The 27,227-nt window shown below is 47.7% G+C and overlaps 1 protein-coding gene across 2 annotated transcripts in view; it reads right to left on the bottom strand.

The window, feature by feature from the left end:
• Positions 1–5,447: 5,447 nt before the first annotated feature.
• The window catches only part of PPP1R13L (protein phosphatase 1 regulatory subunit 13 like), a 28,658-nt gene continuing 6,878 nt past the window's right edge, over positions 5,448–27,227 (bottom strand). The window contains exons 1-12 of one of the 2 annotated variants that reach the window (XM_066581524.1): positions 23,250–23,359; positions 16,981–17,072; positions 14,949–15,070; positions 14,302–14,809; positions 14,006–14,098; positions 13,843–13,925; positions 12,351–13,223; positions 11,876–12,013; positions 9,500–9,633; positions 9,019–9,185; positions 8,747–8,943; positions 5,448–5,716 (exon numbers count right to left, since the gene is read on the bottom strand). In XM_066581524.1, the coding sequence (XP_066437621.1) occupies positions 5,678–5,716; positions 8,747–8,943; positions 9,019–9,185; positions 9,500–9,633; positions 11,876–12,013; positions 12,351–13,223; positions 13,843–13,925; positions 14,006–14,098; positions 14,302–14,809; positions 14,949–15,070; positions 16,981–17,072; positions 23,250–23,338 (2,535 nt within the window). In that variant the 5' untranslated portion in view covers positions 23,339–23,359 and the 3' untranslated portion in view covers positions 5,448–5,677. Of the gene's footprint in view, positions 5,717–8,746; positions 8,944–9,018; positions 9,186–9,499; positions 9,634–11,875; positions 12,014–12,350; positions 13,224–13,842; positions 13,926–14,005; positions 14,099–14,301; positions 14,810–14,948; positions 15,071–16,980; positions 17,073–23,249; positions 23,360–27,227 lie in introns of those variants that run through there. The other variant, XM_066581525.1, reaches the window with a different exon arrangement.

The raw sequence follows: 27,227 nt of genomic DNA, 5'->3' as shown, positions 1-27,227 counted from the left end.
CATACTGTGCGTGCCACGCGCGTATATCTCACAGCCAGCCTGATGCAAAATACACTCGTGTGCGCCCAGCTTTATTCTGTGGGCCAGTGTGGTTACTACGATACAAGATTTAGATAGTTGTTCTTTCTTTGCTGTTCTACTTTTAAAAAACAAAATATATTTGGAAAAACTGTAATTATTTTCTGCCGCCATCTTCCGACAGCCAGAACACGTTTGGTTTTCCGTTGACATAGTTGTGCGAGGGCAAGAAAGTTTCTTGTGGGACCTTCTGTAGTTTTTATCTGTAACATTTTGGGGCACATATGACTTTTTGATCGCCTTTTTACTACATTTTCTCTTGGAGACGGGGAGCAATTCTGGGGTTATTTTTTAAATTCTGATAATGTTCATCATGCGGGTTAAATAACGGGTTATGTTATATCAGACCTTTAAAGACGCAGGGATACCAAATAGGGTTTTGTTCTTTTATTTTGATTATTTTATTCTAAATATTAGAAAAGTTTTTTTTGTTTTTTTTAACTTTTATTATCTCTTATTTATTTTTTTAATAATTAATAATACATTTTAAACGGATTTTTACATTTTTTTTTTAGTTCCCATAGGGGACATGAACTTGAATGGTTTGATCGCTGCCACAGTATGATGTGACACCATAGTATAATATTCTACGACAAGTTGGCTTCATAGGCAATCTGCCATGGCAGCCCTGGGGGCTTTCAAGAAGGCATATATCTATATTCCACAACACTTCTGCTCGATTTACAACTTGATTGGTTGCTTGGGTTGGCTGATTCACAGTGATTGGTTGTTTGGGTTGAGCGGAAGTGTTGTGGAATATAGATATATGCTTTCAAAAGGCCCCCAGCTGCCATGGCAACCGCACCGCACCCTGCAATTTTATCAGTACTCCTAAACATCGATTGGGCACTTAAAGGGTTAATGGCTCCGATTAGCAGCGCTGCTGATCGGAGCTGTTGCGGGTGGCTGTCAGCTGTAAGAAGCAGCCGGCACCTGTGTTGTACGAAGCAGGATCAACCACCAATGCCCCTCCATACAAACCCTAAACCTCCATGACATAACTGTGCGTTATGGAGTGTTAAGGGTTACTTGAGGGAGCCACAGAATCGGACCATCCCGCACTCCTCTCCAGTACCGGAGCCCGCCCCGCACACCTTTATAGATTGACAATGTGCTTATCGGTCTTTCGTATACTTGCGCAGAAGTTCCCAGGACGGGGATCCTGTACAGTTGGGTCAGGCGGTACATCAGTTCTCCGATTGTACTTTGGCTCTCGTATGCTCATCATTTTCATTCTTGGCACATGGAGCGCCGCTTCCTTACGCCTGCATCACAGGTGCTTATTCTTTCACATCAGCGTTTTTGTTTCTGCTTTCCTTCTCCATCAGGGCTTAGTCACACGGGCGCCGATGCGCCTGTCTTCCTGCATGAAGAAGACGGCCGCACTGCAGGTGCGAACGACCCTCCGCAGCGCCGGAAGAAAGAACACATGACCGGTAATGGAACCGGTCATGTGTTCTTTCTCCGCACGTACAGCGCGACCATCTTATCCTGCAGGAAGCCGGGCGCATCGGCCCCCGGATGCGCCCTTGTGACTAAGCCCTTAGGCTACGCTCACATGTGGTCGATTTCCTGAAGAATGACCGCTGCAGGCATTTCACTGCAGATCTGCCGCGGAATGCCTGCCTCCCGCTTCGCACCATTCGTTGTGGGTTTTGAAGCAGGTTTCATTGCGAATTCTTCAGCAGAGACAGCAACAAAATTAATTTTGAATTCTGCGCTGCATGTGGATTTCTGTACGGCTTTTGTGTGGGTTATTTCCACGGCATGGGGACGACATTTTCAAAATCTTATCTATCTTGCTCCTACTGTAAATACAGCGGAATTTCCATGTGGAGGGTTCACACGGAAATTCCACAGCAAATCCACCCCGTGTGAATTTATGGGTTGTGTTTTCACCTTCAGCACCAAAAATACCAGCCAATGTAAAATTAAAAAGAAAAAGGGGTGTGTGGCTTATCACAACATATAACTTTACCTCTGTTATTCTGGTGACCCGTATAATAGCGCCCCCTCAGACAAGCCCCACAGGTAATCCTACCCCCTGAGCAACAAGTAGCTTACGCACAGAAGGGGGTCCGGCCACCACAGCTGCTGTACAGACAGAGCCCGCTTCCTCCCCTAGCATCTGTGCTGCAAACTTTATGTATGGGCCCGAGGTGCCCACAAGGAGCAATTATTTTTTTACTAGCCATAATTAAAAAAAATACTAGCCCCAGCTTTGGAACTTGCTTATCAGGTAGGCCAGTGATTTATCGGCCAGGTGGCAACTCTCATATATTATAATTGTGTTCGTTCAGTTTCTTCTACAGGCTGAATGGGACCTCTTAAGGCCCATTTACACGCAAAGACAATCTTTCAAACAATGTCCATTAACACTTTATTAGCGTATAAAAGGCCTCCAGGCACTGTTTGCAGAGCACAGCATGTGGTCTGAGCTCCGCACACAGCTCCTTTGTTCTGGCACGGGCTGTGGGCAGAATACAATGTAATCTCTGACTCCTCGTTATCGTCTCTCCGGCTGAACTATGGATTTAACTTGGGCCTCATTTACACTGGCTACAAAATCTTTCTACAAAACGCATGTATGTGAAGCCCATGGTTTCCAATGGGTTCTTTCAGGCTACAAAACAGTGCTGATGGTGTAGCCCATATGAACGAGGTGCTGCAGCTGCACGGCTACGGGATAGGATGTAAATTGATGAAGCGCCTTTGCCTCAGATGATAACTAGGTAATGCCCACACCTGTATAAAGATGTGAGGTTGAACACCGGCCAGCTGCTCGCATCAAGGCAACAGGAATTGTTGGAGTTGGAACGAGGCATGGTAGTTGGTGCCAGATGGATAGAACAGTCCAGTTTTGAAGTTGTGTGGGCATTTAACGTTCCCGATACACACGTGACACTGGATCGAGGAATAAAACATTGAAGGCATTACCACCCACAGGGGACAGCGCAGTGGCCACCCACGGGTGCTTAACGATTGTGACCGGTGTCTGGCTAAAATTGTATGTGCGAACAAATGACTCCAGCAGAAATCACATGGCAGGAGGTCCCACATGCAGAACCTGCAGGGCAGTGTGGCGTTCTTAAGCTTCCATGGGATATGGGAGCAGAAGACCCACCAGAGGCCTCTTATCATAATGACACAACAGCTTACCTGGACTTTAGAGGACCAGCAACATGGCGTGGATGATGAGTCACAGTACCAATTGTTCTGGGCTTATGGTGGGGTTGGTGTGTGTGGTACAGACCCCATGAAGCCATGGACCTCGGCTGTCAACAAGGCAGTGTGCAGGCATGATGGTGGCTCCATATTGGTGTGGGTTTCTCATGGCATGGGTTGGGTCCTTTGTTCTGCCTAAACACATTGACCGGTGCCTACTACATTTCAATGCTTGGTGACCATTTACAGCCCTTTATGGACTTCATGTCCCAACACAATGATGGGATATGCCAGGAGCATAATGCACCGTGCCATCGGGTCCAGGTTGTCCAAAAATCAGAGAAACATTCTACAATTCCTACAAATGGTGGGGCCTGGACCATCGCCTGACATGAAGCCTAGTCCAGAATGGATTTATGGAATGTGCCTACATGATTTTAGTTCCTGTCCCAATACTTTCTGCACATCAGTGTATTAGTTTTTACATGGTAAGCGCTGTAGCTCCACACTGATGTTGGTCGTTGCACCACAGATCATGGACGTTTTCTCCAAATACAACAGTTAAGGTTTTCATTTGGTTTCAATAAAGGGTCTTACTAATCCATAGTTTATTGGTGTATGTGCACTGCTAGGTGTTCCTTTCTTACCTGGCATTCTATGCATCATGACAAGTAATATACCATATTACTAATACACTAACCACACAATTTGGATTCTAAAAGGCTGCAGTATTCATTTAAAAGATTACTCAACTTTAATATAACGTATATAGATATATCTCAGTAACAAAATACGTCCAGGAATGGGGTCATATACATGAGTGATTTTTTTCCTGCATCGCGGTGTGGGGAAAAAGATTGTGCCATGTCCCATCGTATGGCGTTTCCTGGGAACACATTGCCCATTGTTTTCAGTGGGGCCAGAACACACCGTGTACGCGAGCGCACTGTGAGGTTTTCCATTGAAGACAATGGGAAACACTTGCCGATCCTCTAAAACGGTTGAAAGCTGTAGTATTGGGGGGTGTTTTTGACAACAACAAAAAAAAAAGTGCCTCGCATCCGCAGGGACATAGCACAAGCGCAATATCGGGCCGAGTTTCATGGGAAGGAAGCCTTAGTCAGACTCAAGTCTGCCAACTCCAAAACTGAATTTAACTATTGAAATAATGCCCATATATATGTGAAGAGGGTGACAACACGCCACCAGCCACGACAAGGCCCGCCCTAACACCGCAGATTTATAGGCTGAAGTTTGACATTTAATATATCTAATGCTATGTCCGATAAATGGACACAACCCGGCAAAAATCCCTCAAAGTGTCAAAAACGAAAGCCTCTACAGGACGGCAAAAATGTTCCAATCCTTTACTAATTTTTTCAATGAAGTAAAAGTCAGGAAAGGACCAAACCGTAGAGGGGACAATTTCAGAAAAACAAAGTACAACTTGTGTGGAAAAATAGCCTTAAGATGTGAAAACGGTCTTTTCATTTCCGAAATGAGATCTAATGTATTAAGCTTTGCCAATTTCAAATGTCAGATTTAGGCTAAATCCTCCTTTTATTTAAAATCTCAGACAATAACCTATCCCATTTTAAACCTCGAATGCTGCCCCTGAAAAATATGAAATTTAGGGTCATCCAGTGCAAGATTGTCAGTGTACGCCACTTCAGCCATTCTTCATCGTGAATGAGGCGTCTGGGCTTTAATCCTCCTCTGAAAGCCAGGGTCCCACTTCTCCTCTCCTTATGGGGTCCAGATCTTCCCAACAGCCAATCCAGCGTGGTCACCAATCCACCTGATTCTACAGGCAGATATTCTGGAAAGTGCTCAAGGATTCCTTAGCTGACCCCAAAATGTCCTCTCGCCATAGGCGAGTTACACGAACACCCTCTTAATAGAGGGAAAAACCAACCATATTATCCCAAGTGGCCAATGCTCCTAAATGCCCCATTGGCATTCTGTACGTTAGCGGCGCTCCTAGAGAAGCATTTTTTTTTAGTGCCGCCTCACCTAATTCTACTTGCAGAATCTGGTCCAGCTGGGACATCCAGAGGGCAGCGACGATAGTAGGTCACCAGTCCCTGGTGTGCAGCGTCCCCTTATAGACTATGGTGACCCCACATTTACAAGGGTGACGACATTTTATTTGTTCCTTCCCCACTAAGATGAAGCGATCTATAATCAAGACGCCAGATCACAACTGCAGTGATGTGTCATTTATTTCAGAAAACCGACCATATTTACATGTGATAAAAACCGGAAGACGACTGGAATGGCAGAATCCTTCACTGCTCTACATTTTATTAGAAAAAGACCTTTTATACAAAGACTAAAGAAGGAACAATAAGAATGTGACACGTCAAGCACACGCCAACATGCAGCTGCCTGTACACATATACACAACAATGCATCTCCATGTCTGCTAACGCCATCACAGGGGACTGCGCTGGAGGCGGAGCCTTGGGTACATCTGCAAATAGAAAAATGATCTGTGAGGACAACACAAAATATGAGCCAAGACCGCCCCCCCCAGAGGAATACCATTATATCAACACGGCTGACCATGAGATACCACACAGGGATCCTAAAAAGGGGTTATCGAGGGAGATAATTTCGTTCAAAAGCTTCAGCCTGCAGTATTAAAACATAACACCTACCCTCGCCGATCCCCCCTTCACTGCCGTTTCCCCAGTCTCGTTGCTCTTCACTTCCCAATGCAGGAAGCCGGCGATGATGGTCCTAACAAAAAAGGGCCATTTGACCACTGCAGCCAATCAAACTCCCTTTAGCCAGTGAATAGCTGTGGTGCTCATGTAACCTTGCATCAGGTTGACTGGCGAAACGGCAGCACTGGGGGAGCGGGGAAGGCGAGTGTTCTGTTATTTTACTACCCCAGGTCGAATAAGTTTTTGAAGTAATGTCCCTGGATCACCCCTTTAATCTCTACAGACCATCATCTTCTGCTTCATCTGAATATTAACCCCCTTAATGCTCCAGGACCTGCATTTACGTCATGGCAGTTCGGTGCTTGTATGGAAGGGGGTCTTGAGTGTCGATCCCGTTGCATACAATGCGGGTGCTGGCTGTTTCTTACAGCCAGCACTCGGCCGCAACAGCTCCAATCAGCAGCGCAGTCAAATCAGCAGAGTGCGATGACATTGCGGAGTGCCATTCACTTGCCATGCCAGATGGGGGCCTTCCGAAAGCCCCCAGGACTGCCATTGCAGATTACCTTTCAAGCCATGCCTGTGGCATGGCTTGATAAACTGTCTGTCAGATCATAGTATAATGTAATACTATAGTGTTACTTCATACTACTGGAGCAATCAAACCATTGCAAGTTCATATCCTCTATGGGTACATAAAAAAGTAAAAATCAGTTTTAAAATGTTTTATTAATTATTAAAATAAAATAATAAGGAAATACAAGTGTAACCCACCTTCCCCTTTCCCATATATAGAATAAAAGAATTAAAATAAAGAAAAGCACACATATATCCGATATCGCTGGGTCCATAAAAGTCCTATCTATCAAAAGGAGCACATTACTTACCCCACATGATAGATGTATAAGAAAGAAAAGAGGGAATTGTGCTTTTTGGTTGTTCCCTCTCCCCCCCATCTCCAAGAGGAAAATGTAATAGGCAATCAAAAAAAGTCACATGCACCCCAAATTGGTACCAAAAGAAACTACGGGATGTCCTGCAAAAAATTAGCCCTTGCAAAACTGAGTCAATTTAAAATAACTAATGGTGGTCAGAAGATAGTGGTAGAAAGTAATTTTATTTTTTTTCAAAGATATTTTAGATTTTAAAAGTAGTACAGCGAAAAAACAAAACAAAAACAAACTATATAACTTTTAGGCATTGTAGTAATTGTACTGACCCATAGAATAAAGTTAATAATTCTTGCTGGAGAGTGTACACCGTACAAACAAGATGACCCCCCTCCCCCTGCCAAAAGATGGCGGAATCTCCCCCCCCCTCCCCCCATTTCACTCCGCTCAGAATTTTTAACGTTTTTTAGTTCATTATAGGTATGTTAAATAGTACCATTGAAAAATATAACTTGTCCCGCAAAAAACATGTTGTTAGACAGCTACGTTGATGGATAAAGAGTTATGATTTTTTAAACGTGGGAAGGAAACACTGAGAATTGAAAAAAAAGGTTTGTGTTCTTAAGGGGTTAAGGGCTCATGTCCACGGGCAAAATGTGATTTAAAATCCGCAGCGGATCTCCCGCGCGCGGATCCGCACCCCATAGGGATGCATTGACCACCCGCGGGTAGATAAATACCCGCGGATCGTCAATAAAAGGCATTTAAAAAAAAAATGGAGCATGAAAAAATCTGGACCATGCTCCATTTTCATGCGGGTCTCCCGCGGGCTTCTATTGAAGCCTATGGAAGCCGTCCGGATCCGCGGGAGACCTAAAATAGGAATTAAAAGCATTTACTCACCCGCAGCGGACCGCGAAGCTCTGCTCTTCCTCACGGCCGCATCTCCCTTGCTTCGGCTCGGCGGATGTGCCCGGCGCATGCGCGCGGCACGTCGACGACGTGCCGGCGACGTGCCGCCGGCGTCAGGAATTCATCCGCCGGCCGAAAATGAAGATCCGGCCGTGAGGAACAGCTGACCTTCGCCGCCCGCTACGGAAAGGTAAATGCTTTTAAATTTCTATTTTCAGCGCTCATGTCCGCGGGGCAGGAGGGACCCGCTGCAGATTCTACATGTAGAATCTGCAGCGGATCTGATTTTCCCCGTGGACATGAGGCCTAAAGGGTCTCCTGTCTGGGATTCGCACTTATTCCCAGTGCTCATTTACACGGACTATATAATTGAAATCCATGAAATAGGCACATATTTGGTGTGGGGGGGTTTTGTGTGCGTATTCACTGCATTTCTCACATGCACAAAAAAGAAAGGAAGACAAAACATAAGGACCATCAATTGTTTCTTTTTCCCCCCACTGTCTCCTGCCTTCATGCGTAAACAACACAGTGAATACACATGCAGCATACATATTTCACAGCATTTTTTACAATTTTTTTTTTTTTAAATCACTCCTATAGCCTTAAATGGGAAATTTTGGACGGAATGACATGCTGATTTTTTTTTTTAATGCGTGCGGAAAAAAAATAACGTTCAGAACACACCAATGCAAAACAATGGTGTTCTATGCTGTCCTTATGTGTGTAATACGGACCACAAATACGCCCATGTGAATGAGCCCTCATAGAATTGAATGGGGAGTTATAGAAACAGCGTAGCACAGCCAGTTCTTTAATGTAAGCCACCTCTCGCCATAGCGTACGGGCCGCTATTCCCATCTCAGCCAAAACCCCTTTAAACAGTGTATTAGAAAGTTGCAGAACCTATATAATAAGGAAGGTTTTTATACACGGTGACCTTCCCTATGTAGATAAATGCACGTCTCAACATCAGGGGACGGCCGACGCAAGCACGGCTTATAATGTATCATTAGCGGATTATGTCCTTACCCCGAAGTAGTTGCGGGGCACATAGCCCTCACGTCCGCACAGCGCCGCCCACCACCAGTTGCTGCCTTCTCCATCTTTTCTGAGAACGGTGACAGAGTCGCCCTCACGTACAGACAGTTCATCAGCAAACTCTGCGGTGTAATCCCACAAGGCGTAGACGACTCCACTTTGTGTCTCCCCCATACACTGCTCCACCTCTGGTAGAAGCAAGAGAAGGAACCATATGAGAGGAGGAATCCGTGGAGATGGAGGATCCGCAGAATGAGACTTACCTGTCAAGTAGGTCAGACACTCCTTGTAGCCTTCCCTGTAAGGATCACATTTGTCCACAGCTAAACTTCCATCACTGTACGTTGTAGCAAAAATGGCGGCACCGTGTCGCACCAGAGTATGGCAGATCTGGAGGTCATTACATGAAGCGGCGCAGTGAAGAGGAGTCCTGAGGACAAGAAGTGTATCTGCATCATTCCAAATGTTCCCTCTAAATGACAGTTACATAACATAGTATGTTAGGCTGAGAAAAGACATATGGCCATCAAACTCAGCCTATTACCCTGTTTTCATCCTCCCCACCCCCCAATGTTGATTCAGAGGAAGGCAAAAAACCTTAATGAGGTAGAAGCCAATTTTCCTTATTTAAGGGAAAATAATTCCTTTCCGACTCCAAGTCTGGCAATCGTAATAGTTAGTGGATCACCGACCCTTCTGAAGTAATTCATGACTATAACTTAGGTCCCTGTTGCCCCCTCATACCATCCATGGCTGTCAGTTGCGTTCACATTGGCACCGTGGGTAATGAGTAGGTTGACTATATGAAAATTGGCCCCACAGATGGCGTTGTGAAGGGCGGTGATGCCCTCCTCATTTGGATGACTTGGATCTTTGACCTAGGAAACATGATGAAATGGAAGATGAGTAAAAGAGGAAGAAGCCAGAGAAGAAACAAAGAATTCCAACCAGAGTACCACGAACCCAAACATACAGTCTGAATTAGATACTGCTACCAAAAGTGAACACACAAGGACAGATCTGCTCCTACAGACGGTGGCGAAGCCTCCAAGTATAAGGATGGATCGCCTCCTGAAGACAATGATGAAGTTGAATAAAGGTGGTCATACATTTAAAGGGAATATATCGCCAATTTTTAATTAATTAAAACCATTTTTCTAATCCGTTTTTATTTTTCGATTGCAGACTTTTTTATTCTGTTGCCTATACATGATTATGGGGTCCGCCAGGAGGGGACCCATTGACTTGTAAGGGAGACTATTCTAGGCATGTCTTGTGCAGGGAGGGGAGAGGAGGTGAGCTGTGACATTACCTACTGTGAATAATGAATCCTGCCTGCCAGGTTAGTGATAAAACTGCTGCAACGCTTTCTTTACAGATCTGGAAGTGTCAGACTGTTATTAGGCTCGGTGTTAAAAAAGCTGAATTTAAAAAAAATACAGATTGTGACTGAAAAAAAAAACACCCAAAATTCTTTAAAAAAAAAATGTTCAACACAAAAACGTTATTTATATAATAGGTCATTGTCTGATGACACCGTTCCTTTAAGATATTGATCATCAACGGGATAGTTCGTACAAATGATTCTACCAGCTACAGTTAAAAGTTTCCCGAGGAGGTGCAAAACATAGAAATAAGCCATCCTCACCTCCTATTCAGTGGTCACCGCCGCTCCGAACCTGGAAGAAGTTAGTAGCAGTCATGTGGTTGTCTGAACACTAATGTGCACAACGAACAGCATTTGTCCGCTATGTTTGGAGGGGCAGTGACCGATGCTGGAAGGGGGCGGGGGGACTTAAGGAGGAAAGGATGGTTATTTTACAGCAGTCCATGGCTTGCACAAAATGGCATGATTGGTTTATTCTGATAATCATGCCAAACACTTACAACGCGGGCTTCAGTAAGCCAAAATTTCCACCAGGACAGAGTGCGTCTTTGGCAGACTACAGTCCACCATTGCAAACAATCACATTAAAGGGGTTGCCCAGTTGTAAACTATTGAGGGCCAATTTTTAGGATACCAGGGACCCTTGCTGATAACCCGTTTGCCATTAGGCAAGTGTAGTCATGCACTGAGCTGGTTTCTGCAGGAAGCAGACAGCTCCGTTCCCACTGCAGTGGCCATGCTTGGTATTACAGGCACAGCTTTCATTTAAGTGAATAAGAATTTGGCCTGCAATACCAAGCATGGCCACTAAAATGGTAACATAGTTGTATGCTTTCTGCACGAACCAGCAAATTTGGCAGGGTTCCTGGACAACAGAGCCCTGCCAATCTATTAGCCTATCGGGAGGATAAGCTATGAGTAGTTTACAGATGGAAAACCCCTTTAACTTAATGTTGTTGCTGATGGTCACTCGAAATAGCCAAATTTGGTATGGCAGGTAGTGTATAGCAATAATGACAGAGCTTTCCTGAAGAGAACAGCAAAATCCTGAAAATGGTTAAGTATCCAAAATTACATTGATAAAATAAAATGGGTTCAATGTCAATCTCTGAGCTGGTGGGTGTAGACAGCTGCTATGACATCTCCATACACTGCACACATAGGAGAGCAGGATCTTTTCTCCATCTCTGAGCAGGGGGGTGCAGAAAGCTGCTGCCATCTCCATACACTGTACACATAGGAGAGCAGGATCTCTTCTCCATCTCAGAGCTGGTGGGTGCAGAAAGCTGCTGCCATCTCAATACACTGCACACATAGGAGAGCAGGATCTATTTATCTCTGAGCTGGTGGGTGTAGACAGCTGCTATGACGTCTCTATACACTGCACACATAGGAGAGCAGGATTTCTTCTCTATCTCTGAGCTGGTGGGTGTAGACCGCTGCTATGACATCTCCATACACTGTACACATAGGAGAGCAGGATCTCTTTTCCACCTCGGAGAAGGTGGGTGCAGACAGTTGCTGCCATCTCCATACACTGCATACATAGGAGAGCAGGATCTCTATTTATTTCACTTTGTTAAGAGGTACTAACTTTTTTTTAACTGCCTTTGCGGCCTCCCAGTCTTCTCTGCAGCCACCCAGCCATCCTGTTCCTGGATGTGATCAGGACACCGATAGCATCAATCAAGAATAACCCAACACCTTTTATTTCTGCTGTCCTCACATCCTACCTCCATTAGAGCTTGTGTGACTACATCCAACTCTCCAGTTAATGCTCCATCGAGCAGAAGAATGAGGGGGTCCAGTCGGGCTCGTCTGGGCCGAGTCTTGCGTGGAGAATTAGGGCCTCTCAAAGCTGAACGAAGTTCCTAAAACAAAGCAAAAGTTACATCATACATGACCAATCCCTGCAACCAAAATATGGCGTTCATAAGTGTCACCTCTGAGTACTGCGGTGCGCGGGTGGCACTCGACCTCCATCACACTATTATGTGTTTCCTTTGTATAGTGCAATTAAATATTTGTGTCCTGAACCATTTCCCCTCATCTAACCCCAGACAACTCCTGTGCTTCTAATACTAGTGGACAACACAAAGGATTCACATGTGGACGGAGGAGGTTGGTTATACATAAACATTGGTGCAGAGGAGGATAGCCACTTATGATGCCTGCTTTGCCCTAATCAGCGTTCCACCATTCTCTTACCAGAGTTTGGCCTTCGTTGATCACTACTGGGACACAGAATTCCACCTCTGGTTGCACTAGAGCTGTGGCCCCCACCTTGGAGTCCGATGTCTCCAGAACGATGCAGATGGGCTCCTCAGGACTGATGCCAGACTTGTGGGTGGAGCCTTCAGGCTTTTCTTCTATCTTTGGCTCCTCGGGAATGGGGTTCATCCTGGACATGATCTCGGCCTCTGCAGCTTGTTCCTCTAAGGAGTGAGCAACTTTGATTCCAGATCCTTGAAGTTTCTCCTCAGTCTTTGTCTGTTCTGGAGCAATAGACTGTTTAGGAGCTGCCCTTCCGAAGAGTCGTCCCATGATTTGCCGATACTGCCGTCTGTCTGAAGGGAGAGGTGGGGCCTGTGCCGTGTGTTCCTGGGAGCCTCGTCTCCTCAGCGGTCGAGGAATATCTTCCAGAACCCGCTGTACCTCTGCTAATGAAGGGGGCAGTTGTGGCTGAAGGCGAGTGGGGCTAAGAGGGCGGGGGACTTCTTCATTTGAAGGCATGGTCATGGCTGTTGCAGTGGGATTGGGAATGTCAGGTATCACTGGAATGGACACCGGTGGCGAAGATGGCATATTAATTGGAGCAGACGAATACATTTGGGGCGGAGCCTGGTGTTCCCAGAATGCATTCTGCAGGCGGAAGATCATGGAGAGGGGCAAGGGTCTGTGTGGCTGGCCCCGACCTCCAGGCGGAGGGACAGGAATGCGAGAGATAGGCTGCTGAGGGGAAAAAGATCTGGGCAAAGTTCCTGCACCAGGCTTCCAACCAGGATCCGGTGACTGAAGACCACGGTCCATTGAAGAAAACTTGTAGCCTCGAGGGAGGGTGGAGGAGACAGAGACGTCACCCTGAAAGAATGAGAGAATGAAACAATATAGAACAATATGGTTCAGAGCTGAGAAGTGAAAGCATTACCTATATAGATTTTGTGAGTGCAGCCTATGAAGCAGCTCATGCAGTAATTGCGGCTTTAGGAGGACCTCCCGCAGTAACAACCTATCCACAACTTCAGTCTTGTATTGTCCTTACCCATCATGTGAGTGGAGCAGCATGTGGTTCTTTGCCTGAACCAATACCCCCCATACACAAATAATCATATATACATGTGTACACAAATATTGCACAATGTGTCTGGGAGTAGCTCTACTTGTACAAACGTAATGCTTTAGTCTGTCTGCAGAACGTTCTGCGTCACTCGAGGACTAAGGCGCTGGACACAATGACTCACAACTATGCACTACTTACCAGATCAGTGGCAATCTGGCCTGTCAGATCAACAAAATACCATCACAAGTGCAATCGCCTTGGGCCGTTGGGATGAACTTACACTACAGCTGTGTGTCAACTGCCTGAGCACCCATTCCCACACATGGCTGGAATCCCTCCTCTCCCCAATGTATTCTGCGTGGTCCTACACCTTTCCTGCTGGGTCATCGCTGCCCAAAGTGTATGAGCTTCCTCCCTTACCTTGTTCTTCACAGGGGGGTCCAGGCTGCTCTCCCTCCAAGCCCTCACAACAGGGACTCCTCCCATAGGCGCTCGATCAGACCCTGCGAGAAGCAAATACAAAAGACGTAAGATGGAGAGAACATTCTGCAGGGGTCTCAGCGTCTATCAAAGCCTCACTCACTCTCTTGCAGGCTTTTCTTGTCGTAAATGGTGTCCAGGTCAGACTCATTCCAGCTGCGCTGAGGAGGGCGGCGGCGCAGAGAACTGACATCATCTGGGATGGAGCAAACGGCACAAAATTCTGTTAAGATACTCGCCCTAAAGACCCCCTGACCATCCTGATCACTGAGATAACTACAACACCACAGGCAACATCTTGTAAATTACTACAACTCCCTTCCACCTGACAGCAGTTATGAGCAATCATCTTCGATCCTTCTATAAATATTTCCCCACAGTCACTATGTGGATAATCACCTGAGTAGCGAGGCTGCGAGAATCCTAGAGGAGCCTCGTAGGCTGGAGGGGGTCTCTGCGGTTGAGCCCATTCTTGGTACATGCCCATGGGAGGTCCATCTGAGATGGGTGAGACTGACCTGGGGGCAAAGCCGTAATCATAGGAGCCGGAAGATAGGCGAGAGGTTGAGGCCGATGTGGGGCGCTCATAGTACTGGAGACGAGGTGAGGAGGGTCGACCCCAAGATGGTCGGGTAGGGGCAGTCATATAGGGGTCACTATTATCATAAGACAGTGACCTGTGAGGAAAGTTCGGGGAAGAGCTGAGGGTTATGGAAGGCACACTGGTAGGGGAATTTATGGTCAGGGTCGGAGTCATTGGGGCCACCAAGGAGGACTCTTGTCTGGACCTGCTGGAGTGCAGGGGTGACATCAGAGTGAGAGAGGGGCTTTGAGATGGCACGGACCAGCGGGTAAGGGATGGTGACAGTGTGGGGTGGGAGTTCTGAAGGGCGGAAGCTTCTGAGCCCTGCGGAGAGAAATATCATGGATTAGACACTTGTGTGGTTACGTTTCCTGCTGATCCGTCTGTGGGGATCCGAGTAGCTGCAGCCTCATGACTAGGGGCCCCCTGATACGAGGGCTGATGGTTCAGCTGTCTGCCTTACCTCCACTCTTCTGGGCATACTGGGCGACTTCTCCTTTTCCAGTTCCCGTCTCAGTTGATCTAGTTTGGCTGTGGCAGAGTCCAGTTCCATCTGTTTTATATTCAGTTCTTGAGCCGCCAAAGCTATAGAGAAGCAGAACAAAACAATCAGGCCTGCGGACCCTCCCAAATAAATCACATTAACCTACACGAGCCAGAAACTTGAGCCCGCCGAGACGTCTCATCCTCCAGGCTGCGGGCACTGTGCAGGTGCGACCTCATCTGGTAGTAATTGTGCACTCCGGGGGCACAATGCTGAATGTCCAGCTCAGAAACCAGCCTACCCACAATGCACTTCTCTCAAGACTTTATGGAGTCCCTGCCTTCTAGTTGTGGACACAAAGTAAACTTTCCTGAGGCCTTGTGCAGGCCTGCTCGGCCTATGCCCACATGATAACACTTTCTGCCCTGTGCTCTGCCCATATTCTTCACACAGCTGGTAGTACAAGTACAGCCTGCTGTACACCAGCACATCCCATCTACCAATCACTGAAAGGACACAAATAATGAGATGCTGGGACTCCTCTGCCGTCCACCCCACGCAGAGATGAGAGAGATCTGCTCAGTATCTGTGTTGCCCAATGTGCCAATCCCATCAACTGCTCCACCCTGTAATCATCCATAATAAATCACCTACCACACTGGACAAACAATGTAGTGTATGCATCAATCCATAGAAAACTCTATCCACAGCTATAGGCATCTTCCCATACAGCTATAGTGGGCTCTATACAACACCCTATCCACAGCTATAGGCATCCTCCCATACAGCTATAGTGGGCTCTATACAACACTCTATCCACAGCTATAGGCATCTTCCCATACAGCTATAGTGGGCTCTATACAATATCCTATCCACAGCTATAGGCATCTTCTTATATAGCTATAGTGGGCTCTATACAAGAACCCTATCCACAGCTATAGGCATCCTCCCATACAGCTATAGTGGGCTTTATACAACATCCTATCCACAGCTACAGGCATCCTCCCATACAGCTATAGTGGGCTCTATACAACACCCTATCTACAGCTATAGGCATCCTCCTACATAGCTATAGTGGGCTCTATACAACATCTTATCCACAGTTATAGGCATCATCCCATATAGCTACAGTGGGCTCTATACAACACCCTATCCACAGCTGTAGGCATCATCCCATATAGCTACAGTGGGCTCTATACAACACCCTATCCACAGCTGTAGGCATCATCCCATATAGCTACAGTGGGCTCTATACAACACCCTATCCACAGCTGTAGGCATCATCCCATATAGCTACAGTGGGCTCTATACAACACCCTATACCCAGCTATATGCATTATCATATATACAATCTAAAGTGGGCTCTACACAGCACCTTATACACAACCTATATTGGGCTCTATACAGCATACTGCACACAGGTAAATGCATGACTCCATACATAACTTATACAGTATAGACACAACCTATATGACGCTGATCACAGCACCCGATACACACAGCTATATGTATCATACACAAACTATACTGGGCTTTATCCAGGACCCTAGATGCAACATATAAACGGGCCACCTGCGCAGGGCCCTACAGAGCCCTCCCAACGCCACCTGCGCAGGGCCCTACAGAGCCCTCCCAACGCCACCTGCGCAGGGCCCTACAGAGCCCTCCCAACGCCACCTGCGCAGGGCCCTACAGAGCCCTCCCAACGCCACCTGCGCAGGGCCCTACAGTGCCCTCCCAACGCCACCTGCGCAGGGCCCTACAGTGCCCTCCCAACGCCACCTGCGCAGGGCCCTACAGAGCCCTCCCAACGCCACCTGCGCAGGGCCCTACAGAGCCCTCCCAACGCCACCTGCGCAGGGCCCTACAGAGCCCTCCCAACGCCACCTGCGCAGGGCCCTACAGAGCCCTCCCAACGCCACCTGCGCAGGGCCCTACAGAGCCCTCCCAACGCTACCTGCGCAGGGCCCTACAGAGCCGCTGACATTTACACAGGAAGGTCATCACTTACACTGGAATTCCAGGTCCAGAAGAGGGTGCGCAGACTTGACATTGTTGCTCGCCATCTTGAAGGCCTTGTCCCTCCAGCCAACCAGCTTGGTCCTGGGAAGAAGAACTTCCATTAGAGAGAACAAAACGTGAAGATATGACCAGAAGAGGGTGCATGAGAGCGAGGAGATCGTGTCTGAGACAGGAAGGAGGCGCGAGGCACAATATGAAGAATGACTCAGGCTCGGGGTGGGGAGACCAAAGCCAGCAATGTGAAAGATTCATGTGAACCTGCCAGGACTATACAGAGGTGGAATCCTACCCCGAGGCGATAGGGAGCGGCCGAAAATACACAATACAGAAACCTCATTCAGATCAGCAAGAGAAGCCAGACAGGGAACACAGATACTCCAACCCCAAGAGCTCACAATCTAATCGCACACAATGCATCACTCCCATCATCCCTGACCCCAGGAGCTCACAATCTATATTGCCTATCACTCCCATCATCCCTGACCCCAGGAGCTCACAATCTAATCTCAAGATCTCACACAATGTATCAGTGTATAGCAGCATTCAGTAATAGTCACTAGTGAAACAATGCCCCACCGAGGACCAGTGCCCAGAACCCCCAGTGCCCAGTTATGGACGAATGCCCACACCCCATAGTGCCCAACTATGCACCAGTGCCCACTCCCCACTGGGATGCAAAGTGATAGTCTCCAAAAATGAACCATTACATCGTCACTCCAAGTGTGTTTTCCAGTGACTGTACATATAACACCAAACGTTATGTAATAGGGAAGGTATGTGGGTCACTGTTACACAGCGGGTATTTCCTCAGAACTCGGTATGACCTTCCTTATCCATGCACTTCCTATAGTCAACACCTGGAGGCGGTCTTCCTCCTCTGTAATGGGGGCATTACCTTACAAACCCCTAACACACAAGCACCAGTGACCAGACGACACGTGGGGCACTGACCCCTCATGGAAGCGGGACCTCCAGTAGCCTCCAAAAGAGAATGGAGTGGCATTAGCAACAGTCTGTACTCAGCGCTGCATTATCAGAGGTGGCAGATTCCGTCTACACCAGATTTATACGCCAGACGTACCTGGAAGACGTGCAGCCAGGACTGAGGGCATAGTTAGATCACGCATCAACCCCTGCTGCAGGAACTGTCCACTGCATCTAATCTCATCGTATCCACACAAATGCATCAATCCCATCATCCCAGCCCCCCGGGGCCCACAATATACTCTCCCTTCTGGTCACCTAGTGGTCTGCTGACTTTGGGGGCACAGGTTACACGATGCCTAATGCGCCATTTCCACGGAACGATCACGTAGAATTCGTCCAAAAAAGCCCACTAACTATTCGTTCGCAAGTGATTACCACTGACTTTCAGACAGCAAAAAGCTATCGCTGGCTCTTTCCATGTAAGTGCCCACATGGAAGAGAAGCCATTGAGAAGCCAGTGAGAACCCAGCGTTCCAGCAGCAAAGTCTGTCTGTCTAAACGCTCTGCACGAGCGCCAACAACCTTAACGGTGACGTCAGCACTCGTGCAGTTGTTTAGACAGAAGATCTATTAACGGGTCATCCCTGAAAGTGACAGCAGCACCCAGTAATAGTCACCTGGATATTATACCCAAAGACGACTCAAGAGCTGACACTCTTGAAGGTCTGATACATGTCCAATGTTCATGCCAGGGTGCAGCTGAGAGACCATGCCAAACAATGCCCAAGTAAGGACCAGTGCCCACACCCACGGCACCCAACTAAGGACCAGTGTCACCATTCCATAGTGTCCTGAGCAATAAATTCCAAATAAGGACCAGTGCCCACCCCATCCAACACTAGGGACCCGTGCCCACACGACTGGATTTGAATTGCAGATTCCATGATCGGTGCCCACATGGACTTTCCACGGTAAAACGTAAGCATTGAAAGGCATGCACTTTCAATTTTTCCTCCACACTCACAGATACGAACTGCGTGTTTCACGAGGTGAAAAAAATTGCAGCGTGCTCTATTTTACCTCAGAATCCGTGCGGGCGGCCTCTATTGAGGTCATCCAACTAAGGCCCAGTGCCCACGTCTCCACGGCATCCAACTAAGGCCCAGTGCCCACGTCTCCACGGCATCCAACTAAGGCCCAGTGCCCACGTCTCCACGGCATCCAACTAAGGCCCAGTGCCCACGTCTCCACGGCATCCAACTAAGGCCCAGTGCCCACGTCTCCACGGCATCCAACTAAGGCCCAGTGCCCACACCCCATAGTGTCCTGTTATGGATGAATGCCCACACCCCACAGTTTTCAAACGAGGACCAATGCCCACACCCAACAGTGTCCTAAGCGATAGTCATCAGAAACTGGCCATTATATCGTCACAAGTGGTTTTTCCAGTGACTGTACCTATAACAACACACATTATATAATAGGTGAGGTATTTGGGTCACTGTTACAGAGCTGCTATTTCCTTATCACTGGGTATCACCTTCCTCATCCATCTACTTCCTATTGGCAATGAATGAAGGGTAGCTGTCTACAAATATCTGAAGGGCTGTCACAGTAAAGAGGGATCAGCCCTATTCTCATTTGCACAAGGAAAGACCAGAAGCAATGAGATGAAACTGAAAGGGAGGAGACACAGATTAGATATTAGACAGTGAGGGGATCAATGAGGGGAACAGGTTACCACGGGAGGTGGGAAGTTCTCCTTTAATGGAAGTGTTCAAAAAAGGGTGGACAGATATCTGTCTGGGATGATTTAGAGATTCTGCACTAAGCAGGGAGTTGGACCTGATGACCATTATATGAAGGGTAGAGGCGGGGCTTCCTCATCTGTACTTGGGGGCATTTACATTACAAACTATCACATGAGCGCCAGTGACCAGACGATGCGCAGTGCATTCACCACTCCGATCTCATGGAAGCAGGACCCTCAGTAGCCTCCATATTGGGAGTGGGTTGGCATTATAAACAGTCTGCACCCAGCGCTAAATAGACCACTGAAGCCTCCCATCCTCTACTGATAGAACCGCCTCTCCTCCATACACCACCAAAGCCTCCCACCCTATAATGAGGATAGAACCACCTATCCTCCCATACACCAAAGCCTCCCACCCTTTACTGAGGATAGAGCCACCTGTCCTCCATACACCACCAAAACCTCCCAACCTTTACTGAGGATAGAACCACTTATCCTCCATACACAACCAAAGCATCCAAACCTTTACTGGAGGATTGAACCACCTGTCCTCCATACACCACGCCAGATCATCCCACCCTTTACTGAAAATAGAACCACCTGTCCTCCATACACCACCAAAGCCTTCCATCCTCTACTAGTAATAGAGCCATCTGTCCTAAATAGACCGCTGAAGCCTCCCATCCTCTACTGATAGAACCGCCTCTCCTCTATACACCACCAAAGCCCCCCACCCTTTACTGAGGATAGAACTACCTATCCTCCATACACCACCAAAGCCTTCCACCCTTTACTAAGGATAGAACCACCTGCCCTTCATACACCACCAAAGCCTCCCAACCTTTACTGAGGATAGAACTACCTGTCATCAATAGACTACCAAAGCCTCCCACCCTATACAGTACTGATAGAACCACCTGTCCTCCAAACACCACCAAAGCCTCCCACCCTATACTGAGTATAGAACCACCTGTCCTCCATACACCAAAGCCTCCCATCCTCTACTAGTAATAGAGCCACCTATCCTAAATAGACCACTGAAGCCTCTCCCATCCTCAACTGATAGAATCACCTGTCCTGCATACACCACCAGAGCCTCCCACCCTGTACTGAGGATAGAACCATCTGTCCTCCATACACCACCAAAGCCTCCCATCCTCTACTAGCAATAGAGCCATCTGTGTTAAATGGAGCACTGAAACCTCCTACCCTTTACTGATAGAACCACCTGTCCTCCATACACCACCAAAGCCTCCCAACCTTTACTGAGGATAGAACCACCTATCCTCCATACACAACCAAAGCATCCCAACCTTTACTGAGGACTGAACCACCTGTCCTCCATACACAACCAAAGCATCCCAACCTTTACTGAGGACTGAACCACCTGTCCTCCATACACAACCAAAGCATCCCAACCTTTACTGAGGACTGAACCACCTGTCCTCCATACACAACCAAAGCATCCCAACCTTTACTGAGGACTGAACCACCTGTCCTCCATACACCACACAAGAGCCTCCCACCCTTAACTGAAAATAGAACCACCTTTCCTCCATACACCACCAAAGCCTCCCAACCTTTACTGAGGATAGAACCACCTATCCTCCATACACAACCAAAGCATCCCAACCTTCACTGAGGATAGAACCACCTATCCTCCATACACAACCAAAGCATCCCAACCTTTACTGAGGATAGAACCACCTATCCTCCATACACAACCAAAGCATCCCAACCTTTACTGAGGACTGAACCACCTGTCCTCCATACACAACCAAAGCATCCCAACCTTTACTGAGGACTGAACCACCTGTCCTCCATACACAACCAAAGCATCCCAACCTTTACTGAGGACTGAACCACCTGTCCTCCATACACAACCAAAGCATCCCAACCTTTACTGAGGACTGAACCACCTGTCCTCCATACACAACCAAAGCATCCCAACCTTTACTGAGGACTGAACCACCTGTCCTCCATACACAACCAAAGCATCCCAACCTTTACTGAGGACTGAACCACCTGTCCTCCATACACAACCAAAGCATCCCAACCTTTACTGAGGACTGAACCACCTGTCCTCCATACACAACCAAAGCATCCCAACCTTTACTGAGGACTGAACCACCTGTCCTCCATACACAACCAAAGCATCCCAACCTTTACTGAGGACTGAACCACCTGTCCTCCATACACAACCAAAGCATCCCAACCTTTACTGAGGACTGAACCACCTGTCCTCCATACACAACCAAAGCATCCCAACCTTTACTGAGGACTGAACCACCTGTCCTCCATACACAACCAAAGCATCCCAACCTTTACTGAGGACTGAACCACCTGTCCTCCATACACAACCAAAGCATCCCAACCTTTACTGAGGACTGAACCACCTGTCCTCCATACACAACCAAAGCATCCCAACCTTTACTGAGGACTGAACCACCTGTCCTCCATACACAACCAAAGCATCCCAACCTTTACTGAGGACTGAACCACCTGTCCTCCATACACAACCAAAGCATCCCAACCTTTACTGAGGACTGAACCACCTGTCCTCCATACACCACCAAACCCTCCCACCCTATACTGAGGATTAAACCACCTGTCCTCCATACACCACCAAAGCCTCCCAACCTGTATTGAGGATAGAACCACATGTCCTCTATACACCACCAAAGCCTTCCATCCTCTACTAGTAATAGAGCCACCTGTCCTAAATAGACCACTGAAACCTTCCATCCTTTAGAAATAGAACCACCTGTCCTCCATACACCAAAGTCTCCCACCCTATACTGAGGATAGAACCACCTTTCCTCCATACACTACCAAAGCCTCCCACCCTATACTGATAGAGCCACCTGTCCTCCATACACCACAAAAGCCTCCCAACCTTTACTAAGAATAGAACCACATGTCCTCCATACACCATTAAAGCCTCCGATCCTCTACTAGTAATAGAGCCACCTGTCCTAAATAGACAACTGAAGCCTCCCATCCTCTTCTGATAGAACCACCTGTCCGCCATACACCACCAAAGCCTCTCACCCTATACTGTGGATAGAACCACCTGTCCTCCATACACCACCAAAGCCTCTCACCCTATACTGTGGATAGAACCACCTGTCCTCCATACACCACCAAAGCCTCTCACCCTATACTGTGGATAGAACCACCTGTCCTCCATACACCACCAAAGCCTCTCATCCTCTACTAGTAATACAGCCACTTGTCCTAAATAGACCACCAAAGCCTCCCATCCTCTACTGATTGAACCACCTCTCCTCCATACACCATCAAAGCCTCCCATCCTCTACTGATTGAACCACCTCTCCTCCATACACCATCAAAGCCTCCCATCCTCTACTAGTAATAGAGCCACCTGTCCTCCATACACCACCAAAGCCCCCGAACCTTTACTGAGGATAGAACCACCTGTCCTCCATACACCATCGAAGCCCCTGACCTTCCTTTGAATTGACCACACTGACTATTTCTTGCCCTCAGGTCTGTGTCCTGTCTTATCGCCCCTGGGTGCCCCCTTGTACATGGCGCAGGGCTCTCTGTACACCTACCATATGCGACGTCGCAGGTCCTTCCCTCCGGATAATGACAATGTGCTCCCAAACCGCGCCAGCTTCTGTCTCTGCCGTGTCTGCACCATTATGTACTGGTCTAAAATGTGACAGTGCTGAACTGGGATGAAAGTTATACTGGGAGGAGGAGGAGCCTGAGGGGGGAGACACCCACACACAGCACCACCCCACCAATCACACATAGGTACTGATGTAACAGAGTGGAGCTCGTCAACTGGCAATAGCCATGATGTAACAATGTGTTATCCCTGGTGTTACATAGGACTGCAGGTCACACCTACTACATCGTCTGTACTCAGCACTGTGGGTTATCTGTGGTGTTGCATAGGACTGCATGTCACACCTAAATTATCTGGACAACTTATCTAATAACCAAGGACAGACAATATTTTTTACAAACACATCAGAAAACCACAGAGATTATAGGTAATACATATCTGCAGGTCAGATACTGGTATGTCATTACCGTGCGCTGTAACATGCTAATTACACTCATAACCTGCTCACATACCAGCAGCCTAAAATAAAAATTCAAGGACGTTGGAAAAAAGTCCCCTATTTTTACGGACATTCCAGGAATTTCTGAACGGTTGGCACCCCTGGCAGGGAACATCTATCTACTCTATTATCTGTGCTGTTACATAGGACTGCACACACGTCGGCCCTGACATCACAGGGTGGAGTCACCATTTGGTTTTATATACAGAAACAGTTGGGTAAGAGATCTGACATTATGTAATAAACCCGCAGCGACTCATCTTTTCAGAATGCTCCACAAATACTGCAGATTTCCCCTCCCAGGTAGACGTATATACAATTGCCTCCACCGAGAGATATACATGGAGACCCCCATTATTACAGTGGAGGGAGTTTGTGGGGCAAAGGATTCCATAACATGGAGACTGGAAGACCCCCCAACCCAATTTGCGATGTAAATGTGTTATCACGGACTATGAGGGAGTGTTGCCATCACACAGGAACCAATTACAAGGAGGGGTGAGACAGTGGGGGGGATGTGATAATTACACCAGTGTCTCGGATATCCATTAATCAATATACTAATTAGCCGGAGCATCACAATCAAAGAGCGGCAGATCTGGAGCCGAAGAAGGACAGCAAAACAGAACGTCATCTGTCTACACCGCCACTATTAGACCCATCACTATCTGACGGCCGATCCGGATGGCATACACCCCCCCCCCCCCCAGGGTTTTAAGAGAATTAAATAATGCGATAGACAGACCCTTGTTTGTTAGATTTAAGCACACTAAAGTAATGGGGTCTATTCCACTGGATTGGCGCATAGTCAATGTGGTGTCGATATTCAAAAAGGGATCAAAAGATAAACCTGGGAACTTCAGGCCGGTAAGTCTTACTTCTGTTGTAGGGGTTTTTAAGGCCTCATGTCCATGGGGAAAATCAGGCCCGCTACGGATTCTCCATGGAGAATCCATAGCGGGTCCCTCCTGCCCCGCGGAAAAGACCGCTTAAAATAAGAATAAACTCACCTCTCGCATGCTCCGGATCTTCCCTTCGCCGCGGCTTCATCTTCTTTCCGTCGCGGCCGGATCTTCTTTCTTCGGCCCGGCGGATGTGCATGGCACGTCGGTTGCGTGCCGCGCGCATGCGCCGGCCCGAAGACAAAGATCCGGCCGCGACGGAGAGAAGATGAAGCCGCAGTGAAGGGAAGATCCGGAGCAGGTGAGTATAAGCGTCCATACCGGCATCTGTTGTGTCGGCGTGCAGCCACGTCATCTGACGCCGACACAACAGATGCCGGTATGGACGCTGCAGCTTGTTAACCTCCATCTGCTACAGATCACAAGGTATTTCTTATTATTATAAATGTTTTATTTTCTGTTCATACTATGTACACTTGAAAAAGGCCGTGCGGCCGAAACGCGTTGTGTATTATATATTATTTTATTCTATTAAAACCATGTAACTTGTATACCACCGTTTATCACCGCTGGCGAACGCCATTCTTGATACGTCTACTGGGATCAGGAGGCGCCTACCCTAAAGGCGCCTCCGCGAAGTAAGTGACATCATCCTTACTTTTTTCAGTACATTTTCTTTAGTTTAATTTATTCTATGGTGTGAGCGCTGAGGTTTTTCTCTTTATCCTATTTATGTCTTTCTCCTTCATGCCAATGATCGGAGCTTTCCTCTAGCCGCTCTCTCTTATGAGATTGTCTACAGCACCTACGACTATTCGTTTGGACATCAGGACCACCCACCCACTATACTCTCCAGTATCCTTCTAGTGAGCGCTCTACCCTTACTCATCATATTCTTATTTTAGGTCTCCCGCGGATACGGACGGCTTCCATAGGCTTCAATAGAAGCCTGCAGGAGACCCGCACGAAAATGGAGCATGGTCCAGATTTTTTCATGCTCCATTTTTTAAAAAAATCACTTTTATTGACCATCTGCGGGTGGTCAATGCATCCCTATGGGGTGCGGATCCGCGGGCAGGAGAAAAGTTAGGCCGGCTGCACACGGCGCCCCCCAGAGACCCAATACTTACCAGCGGATCCGGCGTTTTCGCTCCCGCATGACGCTTCCCCGCCCACCGCCGCCGCGTCACATGACACGCCCGCGTCACTTGACGCAGCAGCGGTAGGCGGGAAAGCGTTTTCACGCTATCTTCCGCTGTGTTACAGCGGGAGATAGCGTGAACGGACGGCTTCCATTGACTGCAATGGAAGCCGTCAGCGCGTACACCCGTGGCAAATAGAGCATGCCGCGGGTGAGGACGGGAGATTTCACGGTGCGGAATTCCACACTGTGTGCCCTGAGCTATTAGGTTCAATAGAACCTAATAGCTGCGGGCAACGCAGCGGATTTTCGCCGCAAACTACGCGGCGTAAATCCGTTCGTGGGAAGGAGGCCTTAAAATCCGCTGCGGATTTTAATTCTTCCTTTGCCCGTGGACATGAGGCCTAAGAGATGCTACCGGTATCTAGTGTATTACACTAGTGGAGTAATACATGTCACCATTACACACTAAATTGGAAACACTGACCTACCTGGAAAGGAACTTGGGGATTTTAGTTAAAGGGGTTGTCTCGCGAAAGCAAGTGGGGTTAATCAGGAGGCTGGAATCGGCACACGTGATGGGGCGGAGCTACGCGATGACGCGTAGAAGGGGCAGAGCCAGAACGCCGCTGCTGCCGAACCGAGCCGAAGGCAGAAGACCCTTCTGCGCAAGCGCGTCTAATCGGGCGATTAGACGCTAAAGTTAGACGGAGCCATGGAGACGGGGACGCCAGCGCAGGGAAGGTAAGTGAATAACTTCTGTATGGCTCATATTTAATGCACGATGTATATTACAAAGTGCATTAATATGGCCATACAGAAGTGTATAACCCCACTTGCTTTCGCGAGACAACCCCTTTAACTATAAACAACCAGTGTCAGGCAGCTGCTGCCAAGGCAAATCGGGGTGCATCAAAAGAGGTCTAGGGGCGCATGTCAAGAACATTGTACTTCCTCTTTACAAGTCACTGGTCAGACCACACATGGAATATTGTGGACAGTTTGGGGCACCAGTACTCAAGAAGGTCATATCAGAGCTTGAGCGGGTACAAAGGCGGTAACTAAAGTAATAAATGGAATGGGCGGACTACAATACCAAGAAAGTTATCAAGATTGGGGATATTTAGCTTAGAAAAAGAAAAACGGCTAAGGGGCGACCTAATGACTGTGTATAAATATATCAGGGGTAAATACAGAGATATCTCTTATCTATTTATACCCAGGACTGTGACTGTAAGGCCTCCTGTCCACGGGCGATTCTTCATTGCATTATCCGCGGCGATAATCCGGGTAATGCATGAAACGCTTTCCATAGGATAACTATGGAAAGCGCAGCCCGATGTACACGAGCGGAAATCCGCCGCATGCCGCGATTAACCTATCATAATGATAGGTTCATTGCGGAATATCGTAGTG

The sequence above is a fragment of the Eleutherodactylus coqui genome, chromosome 10 (assembly GCF_035609145.1).
Source record: "Eleutherodactylus coqui strain aEleCoq1 chromosome 10, aEleCoq1.hap1, whole genome shotgun sequence".
Taxonomy (NCBI): Eukaryota; Metazoa; Chordata; class Amphibia; order Anura; family Eleutherodactylidae; genus Eleutherodactylus; species Eleutherodactylus coqui.
Note: the sequence above shows the minus strand (reverse complement) of the source record. Positions and strands in the feature narration are given on the sequence as shown.